Genomic DNA, 21113 nt, shown 5'->3' with positions numbered 1-21113 from the left:
TCATTAGACATTGTGAGAGAGCAGAATGGAGAGCTCCGTGGAACTCGCGGACTTCGAACATGGTCAGGTGATTGGGTGTCACTTGTTTCATACATCTGTATGTGAGATTTCCACACTCCTAAACATCCCTAGGTCCATTGTTTCTGATGTGATAGTGAAGTGGAAATGTGAAGGGACACATACAGCACAGAAGCATAGAGGCCGACCTTGTCTATTGACTGACTAAGATCACCGACAGTTGAAGAGAGTCATTACGTGTAATAGGCAGACATCTATCCATACCATCACACAGGAATTCCAAACTGCATCAGGATCCACTGCAAGTACTATGACAGTTAGGTGGGAGGTGAGAAAACTTGGATTTCATGGTCGAGCGGCTGCTCATAACCCACACATCACACTAGCAAATGCCAAACAACGCCTCGCTAGGTGTAAGGAGCGTAAATATTGGATGACTGAACAGTGGAAAAACTGTTGTGTAGAGTGACGAATCATGGTACACAATGTGGCAATCTGATACCAGGGTGTGGGTATGGCGAATACCTGGTGAACGTCATCAGCCACCGTATGTAGTGCCAACAGTAAATTTTAGAGGTAGGTAGGTAGGTAGGTTGGTTTAAAATAGGGAGGAAGGGATCAAACAGCTAGGTCATCGGTCCCTTGTTCCGAATAAAACAATGCCACGAGGGTGAGAATAAAACAAGCAAGACTGACAACACACAATGGAGAGAAAGGAAAAACCACAAGAACGACCGAAGGGCAACAAACACTTAATGGAAAAAAGGGGAGAAGAAAACCACAGAAACGCAAGAAACAGGTACAAGAGATTAAAATGGCAAAACAGATTACCATGGCTGGCTGAACATAGAGAATAAAAAGGAGAAGCCAGCCACTCTACAACACATTAAAACCTCCAACCTAAAAGCACTAGGGTTGAGGACACAGAGGGACAAAGGACATGTGCTGAAATTTAGATGACATGATAAAAACCACCCTCATGAATAAAACGTAAAACTAAATCAGCTGATGAAGCATTGTCAGATAAAATTAGCGGCAACGAGTCCAGTAACCGAAGATTTCGTTGCACGGCAGTCAAAGTGGGACAGTGCACCAGAATATGGGCCACTGTCAACCAGGTGCTGCACCGACACTGAGGCGGGTCTCCATGGTGCAGAAGGTAACCGTGGGTCACCCAAGCGTGGCCAATGCGGAGCCAGCAGAGACCCACAGAGTGCCAGTGAGAGGCTCGCATGGAGGACTGCCACACATTCGTAGTCTCCTTAATGGCACGCAGTTTGCTGTGTGTACTGAGACTATGCCACTCTGTCTCCCAAAGCCAAAAAACCTGGTGACGTAAAAACGAATGCAGGTCAGTTATTGGAATGCCAATCTCCATAAGTGGTTTCCGTGTAGCCCTTTTGGCCAGCCTGTCGGCAAGTTCATTTCCTGGGATTCTGACATATCCTGGGGTCCACACAAACACCACTGAATGACCAGACCATTCCAGGGCATAGATGAACTCCTGGTTGGTCGCTACCAAAGGATGACGAGGGTAGCACTGGTCGATAGTTTGTAGGATGCTCAAGGAGTCAGTACACAGAAGAAACGACTGCCCAGGGCATGAACGGATGTGCTCAAGAGCACGAGATACAGCCACCAGCTCTGCAGAGAGAACTCTGCAGCCATCGGGCAAGGACTGCTGTTCAATATGTCCTCCATGGACATATGCGAAGCCGACATGACCATCAGCCATCGAGTCTTCGGTGTAAATCACTTCATGGCCTCAGTACATGTCAAGAATCAAGATGAAGTGACAGTGGAGAGCATAGGGGTGAACTGAGTCCTTTGGGCCATGTGAAAGGTCCAGGCGAAGCCGTGGGCTAGGAGTACACCATGGAGGTGTATGTGATTGGACCTCAAATACAGGTGGTAAAAGCAATGACTCCACTTCAGATAGTAGGGATCGGAAGCGAACTGCAATTGCAAGCTTTGACCTGGGCCGCCAATGTGGGATATGAACTGCCATGGATGGGAAAAGGAGACGGTAATTTGGATGCACAGGAGAACTACGAACATGTGCAACACAACTGGTGAGCAGTTGTGCACGCCTGATGTGCAATGGACGAACTCAAGCCTCCACAAGGATGCTGGCCGCCAGTCTTGTCGTAAAAGCTCCTGTCGCTAGCTGAATGCCACAGTGGTACACTGGGTCGAGTAAACGCAATGCTGAGGGCGCCGCCAAACCATAAACCACACTCCCATAGTCCTGAGATTGAAAAAGGGCTCTGTATAGCTGCTGCAGCGTAGAGCGATCTGCACCCCAGTTGGTGTTGCTCAGGCAGCAGAAGGCACTGAGGTGCTGCCAGCACTTCTGCTTAAGCTGACAAAGGTGAGGAAGCCGACTCAATCAGGCGTCGAAAACCAGTCATAAAAATTAATACGTCTCCACTACAGTGAGGGGATCATCAATAAGGTAAAGTTCTGGTTTCGGATGAATGGTACGGCGCCAACAGAAGTGCATAATACACGACTTTGCGGCCAAAAGATGAAAGCCATGGGCTAGAGCCCATGACTGTGCATTGTCGATGGCTCCCTGTAGGTGCCGCTCACCAACACCAGTACTGGTGAAGCAGTACGAAATGCAAAAGTCGTCTTCATACAGAGAGGGTGAGACGGACGACCCTACAGCTGCTGCAAGATCATTAATGGCCACTAGAAATAGAGATACACTCAATACAGACCCCTGTGGGACACCATTCTCCTGCAAAAGATGGCAACAAGGTGTTGGCATCTGGAAAAGGCTGTTCGGATGGCAGACTCGAGGGATGCAATATTATCAGTGGTAGAGTGACCCAGGTGGAAGCTGCCCTGACACAGAGCCAGTAGGCCACATGACTCCAGGACCCAACCCAACCACCGACACACCATACGTTCCAGCAGCTTACAAAGAATGTTGGTGAGGCTGATGGGCCGATAGCTATCCACATCAAGCTGGTTTTTACCGGATTTGAGCACTGGTATGATGGTGCTCTCCCACCAGTGCGATGGAAAAATGCCATCGCACCAGATCCAGTTGAAGATGACGAGGAGATGTTGCTTGTAGGCAAATGAGAGATGTTTAATCATCTAACTGTGGATCCGATCTGCCCCAGGATCTGAGTCGGGGTAATATGCAAGGGCTCAGAGGAGTTCCCACACTGTAAATGGGGAATTATAAGGCTCAGTGTGGCGTGTAGTGAATGAGAGGACTTTCTCTTCCATCCACCATTTGAGACGGCAAAAGGCAGGGGGGTAATTCTCCGATGCAGAGGCACAAGCATAGTGCTCAGCAAAGTGCTCGGCAATAGTGTGTGCATCGGTAGACAACACGCCATCTATGTTAACACCAGGAACACCTCTTGGGGTTTGATCTTTGCCCAGACTTGAGAAGATGACGTATGGCACCCAATGGCCAACACGTACCTCTCCCAACACTCCTGTTTCCATCTTTTGATAAGCTGGCGAATGCAGGCACGGAGCCGTTTAATGGCTATGAGGTGCTCCAGGGAAGGGTGCCACTTATGCCACTGTAGAGCTTGCTGATGCTCCTTAATTGCCTCAGCAACTTCTGGCGACCACCAAGGGGCTGTCTTTTGCCGGGGCACCCTAAAGAATGAGGGACCGTGTTTTATGCTGCAGAAATGATCGTTGTAGTTACCTGCTCAACCACCACATTGATGTTACCATGTGGGGGAGAATCAACAGTGACAGCAGAATTGAAAGCTTCCTAGTCTGCCTTGTTTTCAGCCCATCCGGGCAGGTGTGCATGGGCCTGACACTGGGGCAGTGGCAGGAAGATGCAGGAGTGGTCACTACCACACAGGCCATCATGTGCTCTCCAGTGGACAGGTGGGAGAAAGCCAGGATTGCAAACCGAGAGATCAATGGCTGAATATGTACCATGAGCCACACTGAAATGCGTGACAGCCCCAGTATTTAAGAGGCAGAGATCGAACTGATGTTTCGACATCTCTGCCTCGACCAGCAAGAGCGGTGCCACCCCACAAGGGGTTATGGGCATTAAAATCTCCCAAAAGTAGGAATGGTTTAGGGAGTTGATCGATCAGTGCAGCCAATGCGTTCAGGGGTATTGTACCATCTGGAGGAAGATATACATTGCAGACAGTTATTTCCTGCATCATCCTTATCCTGACAGCCACAGCTTAAAGAGGGGTTTGAAGGGGCACAGGTTCACTGCATACTGAGTTCAGGACATAGACGCAAACTCCACCTAACACACTATTATAGTTGCTATGGTTCCTGCAATATCCCTTATAGCCATGGAGGGCAGGAGCCCGCATTGCCAGGAACTAGGTTCCCTAGAGGGCAACGCAGAAAGCAGGTGTAAAGCTTAACAGTTGCCGTAGCTCAGCCAGGTGGTGGAAAAAACCGCCACAATTCCACTGGAGGATGACTTTATCATGAGGCTGGGAAGGCATGAAGGGCACAAGGAGGCAGGTTATGTCTCAGGGTCTCAGGGTCACCTGCTGCCTCCAACTGAGTATTTGTAGGCATTTCTATGGTGGATGAGGCATCAGTGAGATCCAGGTCCGCACGGGACGCTAAGATCTCCACTGCATCCTCAGATACGGAATTGATAGGGAGTGGTGGTGGTGTTAGGGCCGCCAGAGGGTCCTGTTTCTTAGCAGACTTCTTTGTTTGCTTGCTCTCTCGCTTCTCTTGCTGGGAAGATTTCTCCGAAGCAGCTTCAGCCATTGAGGAAGACCATGAAGCTCTTTGTCCAACAGCTTTTGGCTCCTTGAGCCACTGGCAAGTGTCCACTGTGGCATTAGTGAATACCTTGGAAGAGAGGAACCCAAGGGATCCCTTCCGCACGAGAGGAGCCGGAGGTGGCTGTTGCTTGTCCAGCAGGGGGGAGGGGACTGATGTCCAATGTGTTTGGGGGGGGGGGGGGGGGGGCCTTGCTCCCGAAGTACGTGCTCTGGGAGCAACGGAGGAAGATTTGCCCCCTACCACCAAGGAGGTGTATGTATTCTGGTGGCCTGGAGGGTCCACTGTTTGTGGCACAGAGTGAGGGAGCCACTGGCACTTCAGATGGCGATGGTAATGTAGCTGCAGTGTATGTCGACATCAACCGAATAGGCTGTAATCTTTCAAATTTACGTTTAGCTTCTGTGTAAATCAACCTCTCCAGGGTCTTGTGCTCCATAATTTTCCGTTCCTTTTGGAGTACTGGGCAGTCTGGCGAGCAAGGGGAGTGGTGGTCTCCACAGCTGATGCAAGTGGGAGGTGGCGCACATGGAGTATCTTGATGCAGTGGACATCCGCTGTCTCGACATGTGTCACTGGAAGTGCAGTGGGAATAATGTGCCCAAACTTCCAGCACTTAAAGCACCGCATAGGGGGCAGGACGTATGGTTTAACGTCACAACAGTAAACCATCACCTTGACTTTTCAGGCAATGAATCACCCTCAAAGCCCAAGATGAAGGCACCGGTAGCAACCCTGTTGTCTTTGGGTCCCCTATATACACGACGGAAGAAACGAACACCCATCCGTTCTAAATTGGCGCATAGCTCATCGTCAGACTGCAACAGGAGGTCACAATGGAAAATAATCCCCTGGACTATGTTGAGGCTTTTGTGGGGAATGATGGAAACAGGAATATCACCTCTGGATTGGACTGGGGATGCTGTCTGAATCAAGACTGCGCTGTTTCGCATCTTGGACAGTGCCATCACTTCTCCAAACTTATCCTCAAGCTGTTCAACGAAAAATTGAGGCTTTGTCGGTAGAAAAGAGTTCCCATCGGTTCTGCTACAGACTAAAAACTGAGGCTAATATGGCTCTCTCCGTTCTGTAACTGTACGTTCCTCCCATGATGTAGCAAGGGAGGTAATCGATTTAGGGTCATACCTGTCGGCATTGTACTCTATCTTGCCCTTCTTAGGGACTGCTGGCACAGTACGGTTACAAGCAAGGGATGACTTAGTCCGTTTCATTGTGAGTCATCCGCCCGGTCAGGGGCTCTCCCCAAAGGCACCACCCAGCCACAGCAAAGGCCAACTGTCATGATGCCTGTTGCTGGGAGTGCTGATGCCCCAGGAAGACGAGCATCTACTCAGCATCAACAGTGAGATCCCTGTGTTGTCAGGGGTTACCACCAAATGGGTACATGATGGCCCCACCACAATGGGCTGGCTACTGTGCTGGATATTGGATGCAGAGAAATTCAATATTGTCATAGGGGTGAAAGAGGAAAGGAGACAATGGAAGAAGATGGCATACCCTGGAAAGTATCCTTGTCCAAACAGCTGAATCACAGGTGAAGATGCAAAGCCATGACAAGAGATTCAGGAAATCAAATCTAAGGGCACTTGCGCACCACGTAAGGCATCCTTCCCCATAAGGCCTGCACTTCTGTACAGTTTTGAAAGTGGCAGGTCAAACCATAAAATGGGACCTGAGCTCATAGAGCCGAAAACTGTGAGACTTCTTTTAGTTGCCTCTTACTACAGGCAGGATTACCTTGAGCCTCTTCTACCCCCTGGACCCCCAGGGGGTAAATTTCGGAGGCTGTGGTGTAATGGTATAGTCATGTTTTTCATGGAGGGGGTTTGCAGCCCTTATTGTTTTGTGTGGCACTATCACAGCACAGGCCTACATTGATGTTTTAAGCACTTTCTTGGTTCCCACTGTTTAAGAGAAATTTGAGGATGGCGATTGCACCTTTCAACATGATCGAGCACCTGTTCATAACACACAGCCTTTGGCCGAGTGATTACGCGATGATAATATCCCTGTAATGGACTGGCCTGCACAGAGTCCTCACCTGAATCCTATAGAACACCTTTGGGCTGTTTTGGAATGCTGACTTCGCGCGAGGCCTCATCGAGCGACATCGATATCTCTCCTCAGTGCAGCACTCCGTGAAGAATGGGCTGCCATTCCCCATGCAACCTTCTAGCATATGACTGAATGTATGCCTGCGAGAGTGGAAGCTGTCATCAAGGCTAAGGGTAGACCAACACCTTATAGAATTCCAGCATTACCGATGGAGGGCACCATGAACTTTTAAATTTTTTCAGCCAGGTGTCCAGATACTTTTGATCACATAGCACAGTTTACATCTATCATAAAGTGTCAACCAGTTCAGTTCTTTCAGCATCTCCCATGGGTCAAACAAACCTGTGACCATTATTACCACCCTTCTTCGTATCCCTTCAATATCCCCTTTTAGTCCTATTTGGTACAGGTTCCAGTCACTTCAGCTGTACTCTAGAATGGGTCACCCAACTGTGTTGTACGAGTCCCCTTTGTAGAGTGATTGCATTTCCATAGTATTCTACAAGTGAATCAAAATCTGCCACCATCTTTACCTGTCAGTGAGGCTATGTGTACATACAGCCTCATATCCCTACAAATGTGAACACTGTTAGCTGCAACACGCAGAAGACATGCTTTGCTGGTGCTGCATATTTCAGCGATTGTGACAGAGATAAACTCATGCTGCAGTGCTCTTCTTTGGCATGAAGGTGTAGAAGTGTGTATAGAAATAGCTAAGTGAAAAATCCATGCAATACGAACGTTGATCTATACATAAAAGATGACTTCCAAATTTTTCCTTAAGTGAGACTGTGTATAAAATATTCGTATGCCGATTTCAAGTCCTAAATTCAAATATTTTACTGTTCGCGTTGCTTCTGTATAATCTTTCATTGCTTGTATCAATACCTGTTCGTACTGCGATATATTGTGAAATTTCAAACATTTGGGAGTACGGTTACCATCAATTGTAGGCTTAAGCTTAATTGTGCTCTTTAAAATTTTTTTACTTATTTCTGAGAATTTTTGGACACTTACAAAACAATATTTTCATAATTTACTGGTACAAGTGTTTTTGATACGTAACTACTTGCATAGCAAATCAGTATTTGTGGTTCACAGTTGCTGCCAAAGAATACATCATCCCTGAATTTCATTGTCTATGAACGCACATAAACATACGCTTTTGAGAATTTTCAGAAGCTACCACTGTCCTTTGCATAATCTACAAGTAATAGGCAGTGATTTAATTACTGTAGCAGATATTCTAACTAACATATTGTGTAACATTTAGTTTTCCGTTAAAGAGGAGAAGCCCTATACAGTATCTACATTAATAGTCAATTTACTCTGGTTTTGAGTTAACTAACAACTGTAATTAACCTCAAAGCATTTTAGGAAGCTAGTAATTTTTACCACAGGCTTTTGTGTTGGCTTAAGAAAAATCTCATTTTGTGTATTTGCTCCAATTCTTATAGGGAATTAGCAACTTTTTAGTTAAATAGATTAAAAGATAATCAAGCAGGCTTAATTTAAAATTATTTGTTCACTGCCCTGTAATTCAGCACATCAGCTAAAATGCAGTCCCACTGTAAATGCTGTTCTCGAACATGGGATGAGATGCTTGACATTCGTAAGCAGCTGGAAATCACCCTGACTATTGCCAAACGATTGGCAGCTGGTGCAAATCAGTATGTTGGAAGAGCTCCTGAGAGTTGCGTAGCTGTGACACCAGTACCAGAGATATCTTGTTCTATCCTCTCCTGTGGATCCTTTCTCCTCTGCAAAAAGTACAGAATCTGTCATTACTTGTCCACTTGACTGTGAGGCGTGTGTCATTGGTAGATCCAGGCATCCTGCACAGAGTGGAAGGGGACCAGAGAGGACCCAGGGTGTTGTACCAATCCCCCTAAGTTTGAGGTGTTGTGTATCACTGAAAATGAAACTGAGCCAGTGGCACTCACTTCACCTGTTTTGGGCAAACCTGTTTTGTTCAGCATGAAGAGGAGGCAAACACAAAATGGTAGGGGCCTGTTAACCATCAGCAGTTCAAATGTACAACAAATGATGGTACCCCTTCGGAAATGGAGCAAAGGGCACGAGAGGACACCAGATGCACTAAGTGTGTATGCCTGGGGTTCTCATTCAACACGTTAAAGAGGCTATTGCAGCATCCACTGAGGAAACAGGGTGCAATCAACTGCAGATAGTGGCACACGTTGGAAGAAATGATGCTTGTCATCTGGGCTCAGTTGTTCCAGTGAATGGCAGAGGTTGAGATGACCAGCCATGTGCATGGAGTTTCAATGAAGTTTACGATTTGCAGCACTGCCCCCAGAACTCATCATGGCCCTTTGGTTCTTAGTTGAGTGGAAGTACTGAACCAGAGATTACGAAGGTTCTGTGACAAGCTAGGCTGCAACTTCCTGCACTTGTACCATAAGAGTTGGGAACTGTAGGGACCCCCTAAGTGGGTCACGTGTGCACTACACATCAGAGGTTGCCTCAGGTAGCTGACAGTGTGTGTGGTGCACGCAAGGTGGTTTTTTTTTTTTTTTTTTTTTTTTTTTTTTTTTTTTTTTTTTTTTTTTTTTTTTTTTAGGCATCTCTCCATTCAAGTTAGATAATGATAGCTGTAGGAAATCTACAAGTATCAGTATAAGATCGAAGTAAATGCCTCCCACATGTGAAAGTACTAAAATTCTAATGGTTAACTGCCGAAGCATTTGCAACAAAGTGCCAGAATTTGAAGTGCTTCTGAAAAGCAGTGAAGCTCACTTAATGATAGGTACAGAAAACTGGTTGAAACCTGAAATTGATAGCAGTGAGATTTTTGTGGAAAATCTGTGAGTATATCGAAAGGATAGGCAAATGGGAAATGCAAGTGGTGTATTTGTCGCAGTAGACAAGAAACTCTAATCCACCGAGATTAAAGCTGCACGTGAGACTGGTTGGGCAAGACTCAGTATCAGAGGTGGGCATAAAATGAAAATTGGATCCTTCTATCACCCACCAGCCTGATCTCCTGATGTAACCGAAAACTTTAGAGAAAATCTCAGTTCACTTGCACTTAAGTTCTCCAATTATTATTATTACTGTTATTATTTACATTTTATGGCCTTCATTGTACCACCCTAGCCAACTTTATACAAAGAATTTTTCAGTTTCCTGTCAGCCCAGTACTTCTTCATTCTCTCGGATCTCATCTTTCTTTCTTCAGTGGAAATCAATCTTCCTATTGTCTGTTTGTTGATTCTCGTTTGCAGTCTGGTTTGTTTGTCTGCGAGTTTCCCAATTTTGTCAGTTTTGTTTCTTAGGTCTTCCAATGTAATCTCTAGCTCATCCATATCTTCCGTGATTTCTGTAATCCACTTAATGTTGCACTTACTATTCTACAATTTTTCTATTAGTCTCCTGATGTTCCTGGCATTCTGATTAGATGTCTGAAAAATGAAATTTGTTTCTTCCTGATTGTATTCATTACCGGTTCTATTTCCTTGTAGACTGTTTCATTTGTAGCTACTCTCCAGTGTCCATCTTTCTGGTACGATTTGTTGATGCACGTTCTGACGATTCTTCTCTCTATTTTGAGTATTTTTGTCTATTTGTGCAGTGTTAGTTGTTTTGAAGATGGTTTCACTTGCGTATGTTATTTCTGGTTGAGTGGCTGTTTGTAGTGTTTTAATTTTGTTGCTATTGACAGGCTCTTTTTGTTGTAGGTGTTCTTGGTGATACATTGTGCTCTAGTCAATTTGTTTATTCTTTTAGGCCATGTTGGCTTTTCATTGAGGTTATATGTTACGATTTCTCCCAGATATTTAAATTTATCTACAATTTTGATTTCTTGGTTTCCTATGGCAATTTTGTTTATGAGTGGTGGGTCAGTTAACATGATGACTGTTTTTTTTTTAAAGGATATTCCAAGACCAATTTTCTGTGCTGCTTCCTGTAGTGAGATAACTTCTTGTTTGGTTTCCTGAATACTGTTGGACAAGAGAGCAAGGTCATCAGATAATCCTAGACAATTTAAACTTATATTGTCTTTGCGTGTTCCAGTTTGGATGTTCTTTGAGTTAGTCTTGTACCATTTCCTCATTATGTATTCTAAAGCACATTTGAACAGCAGGGGTGCCAAGCAACCTCATTGTCATAAACCTGTTTTTATGATGAATGACTCAGAGAGTTGCCCCCTGAACTTGACTTTTGATACAGTGTTGGTTAAGGTGAGTTCTATCAATTTGATTAATTTTGTATGGAGCCCAAAATTTCTTAAGATTTTTAACATTGAAGGTCTATGGATACAGTCATATGCTTTTTTAAAGTCCACGGAGGTTATTACAAGAGGTTTATTTCGTTTCTTGTAATATGCTATGGCTAATTTTAAAGTGATTATCTGCTCTGCACAGCTTCTCCAAGGTTTGAAGCCTCCTTGGTGTTCAGCTAATTCTTCCTCTAGTTGCTCTTTGATCCTCTTGTATAGGAGTCTGGAGAAACTCTGGTATGTGCAGTCTAAGAGAGAGATACCTCTGTAATTATCTGGGTTGCTTTTATCTCCTTTTTTGTGGAGTGGTGGGATTATGGCTGTGGTCCAATGTTAGGGAAACTTTTCTGTTAGCCAGATTTTTGTTAGGGCTATGTGTAAGAATGTTCGAACTGTATCACTGGAATATTTCCACATTTCTGCAAAAACTTGGTCTTCTCCGCATGCCTTATATTTTTCATCTCTCTGAGTGCCATTTCCACCTCTTGGATTGTTGGAGAATTCATGAGATCAGGTGGAGTCTTGATGGGTGTGTGTGTGTGTGTGTGTGTTAATTGCTAAAAGTTCCTGGAGTTCTTCACAATTCAATAGTTTACTAAATGCTTTTGCTATGATTTCGGCATTTTCCTTGTCATTATGTGCCATTTTTCCATCTTCCCTTTTCTCCAACTGTACTGCAACCATTGGAGACTTTAATCATCCTGCAATTGGTTGGGAAAATTACAGTTTTATTAGTGGTGGTTATGATAGGACATTACTAAATGCCTTCTCTGAAAACTAACTAGAACATATAGTTGGGAACCCCACTCATGAAGAAAATATATTGAATCTAATTGTAACAAATAGACCTGACCTCTTTGAGGACATCCACATTGAAACTGGTATCAGTGAACATGATGCGGTTGTGGCAACCATAATTACCAAAGTACAAAGGACAATTAAACAAGCAGAAAGATACATACTTACAGTAGACTAAATACAAAATTCAGTAGTGTCATATCTCAATGGGAACTCAAAACTTTCAGCACACAGCAGGAGCATGCAAAAGAAATATTGCTCAAGTTTAATGGATAGATATGTACCCATAATGCAGTTCATAATGGGAGGGAAGCTCCGTGGTATACAGTCACTGAAAAGAAACTTGTAAAAAAACAGATTACTGCATAACAGGTGTAAAACCAAGCATAGGGCTATAGAGAGAGAGGTGCTGAATGAAACATGTTTGGACATCAAGAGAACAATGTGTGATGCCTTCAATGGCTACCATATCAGAATATTGTCAAACAATATTTCACGAAACCCAAAGAAATTCTGGCAGTACGTAAAGGCTGTAGCGGCATCAAAGTTAGTGTCCAGACCCTAGCAAATGAGACAGGAACCGAAACTGAGGGTAGCAAAGTAAAAGCTGAAATGCGTAATTCCATTTTCAAATGTTCCTTTACACTGGAAAACCCAGGAGAATTTCCCCAATTTAATCCTCATACCACTGAAAAGATGAATGAAACAAGAACTAGTGTCAGTGGTGTTGAGAAACAGATGAAACCATTTACTTTGGAGAATACTGTGGTTCACACAGTCAAATGCCTTCATCAAGTCACAGAAAATACCAACTGGGGCTATTTTATTGTTTAATGCTTGTAATATTTTGTGAGCGAATAGGGAAATGGCATTCTTGGTAATGCAACTCTTGTCCAATCAAAACTGTGGTTTGCTGAGGATGTTATTGTTGCTTAGAGGTGATACTACTCTAGAACAAATTACGACCTCAAAAATTATGGAAAATGATAGCAGCAGTGAGACAAGTCAGTAGTTACTGACATCTCTCCTATCACCTTTCTTAAATACAGGTTTGACAATGGCATATTTCTGCCTTTCTGGAAAACTGCCTTTAGTCATTTACTATACATTTCAGATAAGACTGGGCTTATTATATGGGAACAAATTGAAAACATGATCAAAACATATTAGCTTTTACTTTGAGCAAATTTATAATTTTCTTATGTTCAGAAGGAGAAGTCGGTGATACGTCCATATGATTGAATTTTATGAAAATTACTTTTTCAACATACTGTTGTGAATTTACTCTTGAACTGTTTGTCCCTATACTTTCTACTATATTTAAGAAATGATTACCAAATATATTTGTTACCTTTGACTCATCATTTATAGCCCTTCCATTTTAGTTCACTAGTGATGTTATCCTGCTCTGTGGCTGGTTGTCCTGTCTCACATTTCACTACATTCCATGTAGCGCTACGTCTGTTGTCTGAATTACTAATTTCTGACACTGTGTGCAACTGTTCTTGCCAACAGATACACTTCCCGCTTCTTTTCACAAGACACTTTAATCCCTCTAGTGGTCCATTGGTTTTTAAATATCTGTTTAATGCCCTTTCTGGTTAGCTTCTGATTAGCTTTAAATAATAGTAAGAATGTATCATGGAATATATTAAATTTTACGTTAGTGTCTGGGCCATTATAAATTTTTACCCACACCATCTCCTGTAAACTATTCTTAAAACATTAGCCCTGGAGTCATTAATTGTTCTTACTGATTTCCAGTGAGGTTTATCCTAACTGTAAGGTATTATGTTATTTATCCCAACTGTCCATCATCAGAGACAGCATGTGTTACTGGATAAACAGTATTTTCTTTCTCTGAGTTTCACCAAAGAAATCATCAATTAGGGGCCTAGTGCCTTTATCCACCGTATTGGAAAGTCAGTTACCGAGATCAAATTGTAGGATGCAAATAAGGTTACTAAATCATTTTTTCCTATCAGAATCCTTTAAAAAATCTACAATGAAGTCACCACAGATTATCAACTGCATGCCGCTGTCTAACAGATAGCAAAGTAAGGAATCCAGATTGCTCAAACAGATCTGTATAAAGTTACAATTAACAACTAACTAATTTCCAGTATTAATTCACAAGTACACACATCTATGTGCTGATCATTACAAAATCTACTTGTCTCAAGGTTTTTGTACTTGGGTTCTGTTACGCTCCTCCTTTTCCCATATTAGTTCTGCACAAACTGCTTGAGTGTATCTTTTATTTGTAAAATATCTAACCCTGTGGTTAAGTGACACTCAGATGCGTAGAGGATGTCTGTCTTTTCAGAGCTCTCTAAATTTTTCAAACAGACAAGAAGCTCTTCTACCTTATGGCTTTCCTGTGTATTCTTAGGCATTTTGTGGGGCTCTTCTGTTATTTTGACTACTTTTAATTCGGGGTGCCTGAATCCTGATTCTAATCCAAAAAGATATTTCCCTGACACCACTAATCAAAAGGATCGTGCTTTGTGTGACACTGATCCCCTGTACAATACCTGCAAGAAACTTAGCCAACCTGCCTTTCCCTCTCCAATTCAGGTATAGGCCATATCTAGTATAACACCATCTCCCAATTGTAGAACAGGCACTGCACCCACATGTGATTTCATTTCAGTCAGCAGCAGCTTACTTAACTCCGTGTTCACATGGCTCACAGCCATGTTAACCCAGGGCTGGTCATGGTGCTGAAGGACCTCCATAAAACCCACACATGTGAGAGTAGTTGCTACTCCTATTTCACCCAGGCCACACCTAATGCTGTTATTACTGTCCTTAGCTGTCCTCCGCTCCACCTATTACAAAAATCTAATCCTCTTTGCCAAAATCCTTGCACAAATTCCCTGTCCTCTATCACCTGGCTAAGGCATTTGGCTTCACAATATTTGTGACCTGGCACCCTGTTCCTAATCTGTCCTGTACCGTCTGGCCTAACCCCTCCCTTGGCTAATACCTAGCAGCAGGACTCTCTTCTTCCTACTCTCTTTTGGTACTGCCCACAGGAAAATTAAAAGAGACCTTTGAAGAAAAGAGTAAGATCTTTGTGAATATCAGGAACTCTGATGGGAACCCAGTACTAAGCAAAGGAGAGAAAGCTGAGAGGTGGAGGGGTATATAGAAGGACAAGGAAACGAATCTGAAGGCAATATTATACAAAGGGGAGCGGAATATAACAATGAGATGGGAGATGTAACACTGCAAGAAGACTTTGACAAAGCACTGAAAGATCTAAGTGAAGAGAGTGCCCCTGGAGTAGACAACATTCAGTCAGAACTAATGATAGCCGTGGGGGGGCCAGTCATGTCAAAAATTTCTACCTGGTGTGCAACATGGACGAGACAGGAAAAGTATCCACAGGCTTCAAAAAGCATGTAATAATTCCAATTCCAAAGAAATCAGGTGCCAACAGGTGTGAAAATTGTCGAACTATTACTTTAATTATTCATAGTTGAGGAGACATGTAGGAACATGTGAGGCAGTACTGACCCTCCAACTTTTCGCCCATTCCATACCAAGAAGTCCCTTCTACATAGTCTAAGCACCCGTGGCCGTCAAATCCGTAGTGACAATCGGTCCCTCTCAAAATATACCGAGGGTCTCACTGAGGCCTTCACAGACCGTAATTACCCTCCCAACCTCACACAAAAACAGATATCCTGCACCTTATCTCTTCTTTCACCCACCACCCCATAAAGTCCTGACGTCTGGCCACAGAGGAGCATTCCCCTGTGACTCAGTACCACCCAGGACTGGAGCAACTGAATCATATTCTCTGCCAGGGTTTCAACCACCTCTCATCGTGTCCTGAAATGAAGAGTATCCTACTCACTATCCTTCCCACCAATACTACAGTGGTATTCTTCTGCCCACCGAATCTACACAATCTCCTTGCCCAACCCCAAGCAACCCTTGCTCCCAACCCCTTGCTTGATGGCTCATATATCTGTAATAGATCCAGATGCAAGACCTATCCCATACATCTTCCTACCACCACCTATTCCAGTCTGCTCAGAAGCATCATCTACCCCATCAAAGGCAGGTTGAAATGGCTCTGAGCACTATGGGACTTAACTTCTCAGGTCATCAGTCCCCTAGAACTTAGAACTACTTAAACCTAACTAGCCTAAGGACGTCACACACATCCATGCCCGAGGAAGGATTCGAACCTGCGACCATGGTGGTCGCGCGGTTCCAGACTGTAGCGCCTAGAACCGCTCGGCCACCCCAGCCTGCTCAAAGGCAGGGCTACCTGTTAAACCAAACATGTTATCTACAAGCTAAGCTGCAACCACTGTGCTGCATTCCATGTGGGCATAACAACGAAGAAGCTGTCTGTCCGCATGAATGGCCATTGATAAATTGTAGCAAAGACACAGTTGGAACATCCCACTGCTAAGCATGCTGCCCAACACAACATTCTTCATTTCCATGACTATTTCACAGCCTGTGGCAACTGGATCCTTTCCACCAACACCAGTTTTTCTAAACTGCATCCACTGTAAGGAAACTTCTGAAGAAACAGAGACTACTAAATCAAAGGTGTGAACAAAGCATAGGACTATAGATAGTGTGATTCTGAGTGCAACACATTTGGCTGTCAAGAAACCAATGCGTGAAGCCTTTAATAACTACCACAGCAGAACATTGGCAAATTATATTTCACAAAACTCAATGAAATTCTGGTAGTATGTAAAGGCTATTAGTGGCACCAAAGTCATTGTCCAGTCCCTAGCGGATGAGACAGGAACTGAAACAGAGTAGTGAAGTAAAAGCTGAAATGCTTCACTCCATTTTCAAATGTTCCTTTATAAAGGAAAAGCCAGGTGACTTGCCCCCGTTTAATCCCTATGCCACTGAAAAGATGAGTGAAATCAGTATGAGTGTCAGTAGTGTCAAGAAACAGCTGAAATCATTAAAACTGAACAAAGCTTCAGGGCCCAATAGAATCCCTATCAAATTCTATACTCAATTTGCAGCTGAGTTAGCCCCTCTTCTAACTATAATTTATCATAGATACCTCAAACAAAATATTGTGCCCAGTAGTTGGAAGAAAGCACAGGTCACACCCGTCTATAAGAACGGTAGTGAAAGTGATCATGAAACTGCTATCTAATGTCCCTGACATCAATTTATTGCAGAATTTTGGAATACATTCTGAGCTCAGACATAATGAGGTATCTTGAACAGAATGACCTCCTCAATGCCAACCAGCACACATTCCAAAAGCATCGATCATGTGAAACCCAACTCAGTCATTTCTCACATGGATCAAGGAGGTCAGGCAGATGCAGTATTTTTTGGTTTCTGAAATGAATTTGACTAAGAACCACACCTACGCTTATTGTCAAAAGGTCGATTATATGGTGTATCAAGCGAAATTTGTGACTGGATTGAGGACATTTTGGTAGGGAGGACACAGCATGTTATCTTGAATGGAGAGTCACCATCAGATGAAGAAGTAACTTTGCAAGTGTCCCAGGAAAATGTGTTGGGACCTCTGCTGTTCACATTCTAAAATAATGGCCTTGCAGACAATATCAATGTTAATTTCTGACTTCTTGCAGATGATACAGTTATCTATAACTAAGTGCTGTATGAAAGAACATGCTAAACATTCAATCAAATCTTGACAAGATTTCAAAGTGGTGCAAAGGTTGCCAACTTGCTTTAAATGTTCAGTACTGTAAAACTGTTCACTTAACAAAAAATTCTATTCTATAATATCAATGAGTCACAGTTGCAATCAGCCAATCATACAAATACCTGGTTGTACCACTTTGTAGGGATATGAAACAGAATGATCACATAGGCCTTGTTGCGTGTAAAGTAAGTGGTAGACTTGAGTTCATTGGTAGAATACTGGGAAACACAATCAATCTACAAATAAGATTGCTTATGAATCACTTGTGCGACCCACTCTAGAATATTGCTCAAATGTGTGGCACTCTGATCAAATAGGACTAATGGAGGTTATTGAATGTATACAGAGAAGGGCAGAACAAATTGTCACAGGTGAGAGAGTGTCACAGAGATGCTGAAGAAACTAAACTGGTAGACTCTTGAAGACAAACATAAACTATTGCAAGAAAGTCTACAAACAAAGTTTCAAAAACCAGATTTAAATGATGGCTCTAGAACTATACTACAAGCCCCTATATATCTCTCATATGAGGATCGTCAGCAAGATTCCAATAATTACAGCATGCACAGAGGCATTCAATCATTCTTCCTGCAGTCCATATGTCAATGAAATGGGAAGGAAGTGGTACAACAGGACACACCCTTGCCAGGCACTTCATGGTGGTCTGCAGAGTATGGCTGTAGATGTACAAAAAATTTAAGTTAATGCAAATGAGTAGAAAAAATACTCCCATTATGTTCGAATACAGCATTAGTAATGTGCTGTTTGATTCAGTCACATTGATTAAATATCTAGAGGTAACGGTCCGAAGCAATATGAAATGGAATGAGCACGTAAGGATGGTAGTAGGGAAGGCGAAAAGTCCATTTTGGTTAATTGGAAGAGTTTCAGGCAGGTGTTGCGCATCTACGGAGGCTGAGCACACACAGAACATTTATGCAATAGATTCTTCAGTACTGCTTTTATGTTTGGGAGACACACCAAGTCAGATTAAAGGAAGACATTAACACAATTAAAATGAACACTGCCAAATTTGTTACCAGTATGTTCAATCAAAATGCAAGTGTTATGGAGATGCTCCATGAATGCAAATGGGATTCCCTGGAGGGAAGACAACTTTTTTTTCCCCCATGAAAAACTATTGAGAAAATTAAGAGAACCAGCACTGGAATTAGACTGCACAACAATTCTGCTGAGGCCAAGGTACACTTTGTTTAAGGACCACGAAGATGAAATGCCAGAAATTAGGGATCCTACAGAGGCATTCAGACAGTCACTTTTCCCTCGTTTGTGAATAGAACAAGAAAGGAAATGTCTAGTAGTTATACAAGGTACCCTCCACCTTGAACCATGTGGTGGCTTGTGGAGTATGTATGTAGGTGGTGATGAGGGAATTATATTAGGGAATGAGACACTAAATGTAGTACACAGGTTTTGCTACTTGGGCAGGAAAATAATTGATGATGGCTAAATTAGAGAGGATGTAAAATGAAGGGTGGCTATTGCAAGAAAAGCATTTCTCAGTAAGAGAAATTTTTTAACATCTAATGTAAGCATTAGGAAGTCTTTCTGGAGGTATTTGTCTGGAGTGTAGCCATGTAATGAAGTGAAACATGGTCCGTGAGCAGTTCAGATAAGAAGAGAATAGAAGGAACTGATATGTGGTGCTACAGAAGAAGGCTGAAGATTAGATCGACAGATCGTGTGACTTACCAGGAAGTACCGAATAGAATTAGACACGTAGGGGGAAAGAAGGGGCTGGTTGACAGGACACACTATGAGATATCAAGGAATCATCAATTTAGTGTTGGAGGGAAGTGTGGGGCATAAAAATAAAGGGAAACGAGGAGTCATGGACAGTCAGCGGGTGCAAATGGATGTCAGCTGCAGTAGTTATTCCGAGGTAAAGCTTGCCCTAGATAGTGTGGAAAGTTGCATCAAACTAGTCTTTGGACTGAAGAGCATAACAGCAACATTACCCGTTGCGATGATCTGTAACATAGCCTGAGGCATAATAGTGTTTGCGATCTGCATCTCTGTATATTGATATGCAGATCACAAAAACAATATCATTTTGTAGTACGTAATGATTATATTGAAGTAGAAGTTATTAATAACTTGATAATATTTCAAACTTCATGATAAAATTTCGTTCTGCAGTTACTCCATATTTTTTCTTTATTTGTAGAACCTCATAAGTAAGATATTCTGTTGATACTCTTAACCAACAGAGCCAAGCGTAATGCAACATATTTTCAAATCTAACCCACAAAAGACTACTGGAACTAAAATGTTTTGGAGCCTGTTCCATAAAGTCTTTTGATTTCAACTAGAAATGGCACTGTACAAGTGTTACACAATTGCTGACATTGCATTTTGGTCTTTTACACTTTTATACCTTTAATGAAAGTTTTTGATTCAACAGCTGCTTAAATTTGATGAAGTATACTTACTGAATAGACAGTTATACACTTGTTCTGTTTAAGAAGTAATATTTCACTCCATGTTGCACAATAGTTACGTGATTACTGTTTTATGGTATTAAATGACAATGAAATCAGTGCCCTTACTTGAAACAGAGACGAGGGCTGTTAAAATCTATTACAAAGTAACAAAGTCTGAAACAAAACTGTATCAACAAAATCGAATTTAACAAACAATAACATTGGGAGATACACATAAGACCATCCAATAAATGCAGATAAACACAACACAATCATTTGATAAAATCAAGTATAAAATACCAGTTCAGATGCATTTTCAATGGGCCAGATTACTGTGGCAAGCTGACTACTTAGAAATGATAGGTGATGAAGCAACTCTGCAACATACACAAATTGCACATCCAATATGTTGGGAAGCAGCCCTGACTCCTTACTAAATCTTAAAACATGAACCACATTCGCCTAATTGGCCATGGGCAGGTCTTGTGGAAAACCAACGTATTATGTGCATTTAAAATCTTTCACAAAAGGTGCTTCCAACTGTAGCTATCTAGAATGCTACATTCGTCAAGTGCACACAATCTGATAATTTCCTTTTACCACACACACTGAACAGTTAACAGCAAAATCAATTAGCCCTAAAAGTTCACATACCAACGAAATACAAAACAAATCTGCAGTTTAATGAAACACTAATTTGCCATATTTTCAATTCCATTAACATACACACCTCACAGAGAAATGATAGCACTGTTAAATGTCCCTCTTCAAATATTTTTCCCTCGATCAAAATTTTACTACTCGACCTGAATAACAATATACTATCCGTTTGCACATTTTTAGACACAAGGTGTTCACTAGTCATATCGACACTTACGTTTTCGGTAGTGAAAATTCCTATAAACTCGTTGGGGCGAAACGAATAGGTATATCATCTGCCATGCTGCGAACTCGAAGTCCATCTGATGGAACTTCACGAGTCTCCTTAGGTATTTGTATCGTTTCGCTGCAGCACTCATACAGTCCAATCTGAAACAACGCGAAAAAAAACGTCGAAATGTTTTTACAATATAGGTGTCAACAGACACAACACACTTTGTAGCTCATT

The 21113-nt window shown here is 42.6% G+C and overlaps 1 protein-coding gene across 1 annotated transcript in view; it reads right to left on the bottom strand.

Annotated features, from left to right (window-relative positions):
* The window catches only part of LOC124556712 (protein unc-50 homolog A), a 96704-nt gene that overhangs the window by 75048 nt on the left and 543 nt on the right, over positions 1 to 21113 (bottom strand). The window contains exon 2 of the mRNA XM_047130698.1: positions 20883 to 21034. Coding sequence (XP_046986654.1) covers positions 20883 to 21034 — 152 coding nt within the window. The remainder of the gene's footprint in view (positions 1 to 20882; positions 21035 to 21113) is intronic.

This window comes from Schistocerca americana, chromosome X (assembly GCF_021461395.2).
Source record: "Schistocerca americana isolate TAMUIC-IGC-003095 chromosome X, iqSchAmer2.1, whole genome shotgun sequence".
NCBI classification, from domain to species: domain Eukaryota; kingdom Metazoa; phylum Arthropoda; class Insecta; order Orthoptera; family Acrididae; genus Schistocerca; species Schistocerca americana.
Note: the sequence above shows the minus strand (reverse complement) of the source record. Positions and strands in the feature narration are given on the sequence as shown.